General features: G+C 36.0%; 1 protein-coding gene across 1 annotated transcript in view; it reads right to left on the reverse strand.

Moving 5' to 3' along the window:
• LOC104531538 (pituitary tumor-transforming gene 1 protein-interacting protein) overlaps positions 1-2,358 on the reverse strand; it is a 22,334-nt gene that overhangs the window by 11,044 nt on the left and 8,932 nt on the right. The window contains exon 4 of the mRNA XM_010176440.2: positions 1,574-1,682. Within this exon, the coding sequence (XP_010174742.2) occupies positions 1,574-1,682 (109 nt within the window). The remainder of the gene's footprint in view (positions 1-1,573; positions 1,683-2,358) is intronic.

Genomic DNA, 2,358 nt, shown 5'->3' on the forward strand with positions numbered 1-2,358 from the left:
TATATCAGGCTTCAGTGTAATAATACATTCTGAATCCTCCTGAAATAAGCTGGACCCCACCCTGACAAGACCTTTACATCCTCTAAGTGTCAGAAGATTAAGCTTGACACCTTTGGAGTCCTGCCATAAGATGACTCTCAACCAACCCTCTATTTTTAGAATTAGATGTTACAGTACTGATTGATGACTTAGCTACTAAAAATGAAGTCTGGCACAAATCTCTCTTTTCACAGGAATCAAGCTTTATTTGTTGGCATGTCAGCCACAGGGGCCTACTCAGTTCTTCTGCAGAAGATGCTGGCAGATCTTACATAAAATCTAAAATAGTTCTGTAAATCTTCAGGGTTTATCAGCACAGGGCTAAAGAGTTATTCGTTTCTGCACTAGCACATATTTGGTGGGCCACTCTACCAGCAGAACAGGTGCATGCATCTTCCTTAGGGAAAATAGGGGGGAATGACATGTTATTGACAATTATTTTCTCCTTTCTTTAAAGCCACAGATGTACCATATTTCTCTGGCTTGAAGGTCAGCACTAAACACTGTACAGCTCCATAAATTCTTTAAAAAGAAGCAAACTCTAACAAGAACAATGAATTACAAGTACTTGAAATAGTACAGAAATTATTTCAGATCAAGAAATAAGGTCCATATTTTGTTGACGTGAGAAGTACTGAAGGACAAAAGGAACACAGCTAGCTGAAACTACACTGCCCAGAAACCTGAGCTCTAAAACTTCAGTGACAGAAGGAAGCACGTTGTGCTGTCCCAATAAACAAGGCTTTCAAGATATTTCATTAGGGAATAAGCACTGATCACTTCACACAGCAACATGACTTACCTATTTTAGCTACTCATCAACTATTTCCCTCCCTTTGAAGGATATTAGCCAATTAGAGAAGCCAGTAAAAAAAAAAAAAAATTACAAGTTCTCCAAGATCTAAGAAACATTTCATTTTTGCAGCATTACTTTACTTGAAAATAAGTCACTCAGTATCTTAGATCAAAAAAGTATCATCTTGCATTCAGAACATTTTGTTGTATCGGCAAAGACAGCTACACAGACACTGTCTGTCTGCTGACAGATCCTAGAGCATGGATACCAAGCGCTGCAGGACATTCTTGCTCAGTTTCTTGTTACCCACCTGGTTCCTTTTTGCTGTACCAAGACCTTTCCTTGAAGGAAATTATGTGTTCTGTTAGCACAACAAGCAAGTATTTATTTGGCCATTTAAATATTTCATGTCCAATCTTAATAGGGAAGTGTAAAAAGTAGAACTGTAAAGCACTGGCTTACTTAAAGAACGTATCTGTGATGCCAGCACTAATAACATCACTTCAGTGTCATTCCAGCATCATTTCCAGTATCATACTGCCTGTTTAGTAAACACCTCTCTCTCTCTCTCTCTCTCTCTCTCTCTCTCTCTCTGTTGTCTCTCTCAAACAAATAAAGTGACCAAAATGGTTTACAAATGAAAAGATTCTTAGTATACTGGGGAGTAAAAATTGTAGGTAGGTAGATACAGAAGGCCAGCACCCAAAGTTAGTAAAGAAAACAAATATATGTATTTACCTTCTGGAACGCCCTCTGCAGTAACAGCAGTAACAGCAACAGACCGCTATGGACACCAGAATGAGACCAGCTACTACAGCTATGGCAATAATCAAAGCCTCAAAGTTTACTGAAAAATATGAATATATTCAACTTGTTAGACTCCAGCATTAACATTTGTCTTTCTGATAATTTCCCCCCCCCTTCCCAAGCATTTTTTCATTTCTGCATGTAAAAAAAAAAACAAAACAAACAATTCTGTGCAACTACCCCAGTTAAACTCAGTATATAACTTTTCAAATTTTGCTACTATACCTAATCTACACTCAACAGACATTAAGTAAGATTTCTCTTTACATATAGCAAATTATTAAAAGTCATTCCATAACACTTTATATAATATATACCTACTGGTGTGATTTAATTTTTTAAAAAAATATAGTATTTAATTAAAGCAAAAAATGTATTTTGAACCTATTAACAAAGTGCAGAAAAAGACTATCAGTTTTCAGTCTCTACTATCTATTTCATTTACTTATTATTAATGAAAACCAATACAATTAAGCTACTTTGTATTATGTTGCTTCTATACCATTCTTTTTTCTTCACTGCTGGTTAATATACTGTCAACACGTCTTATTCCATATAAAATTGTAACTGGAAGCCAGTCATTTGGTTTTGACTTTTTGAGAGCTGCAATATTCACCTTCATTTTCAGCAACACTGAGCCAACACCTGCCTCTTTCATTTTATTTGCAAAAAGAAAAAACACCACCACCACACTCACATGGTAATTAATATTCCTG

This window comes from Antrostomus carolinensis, unplaced genomic scaffold (assembly GCF_000700745.2).
Source record: "Antrostomus carolinensis isolate BGI_N321 unplaced genomic scaffold, ASM70074v2 scaffold40029, whole genome shotgun sequence".
Classification (NCBI taxonomy): Eukaryota; Metazoa; Chordata; class Aves; order Caprimulgiformes; family Caprimulgidae; genus Antrostomus; species Antrostomus carolinensis.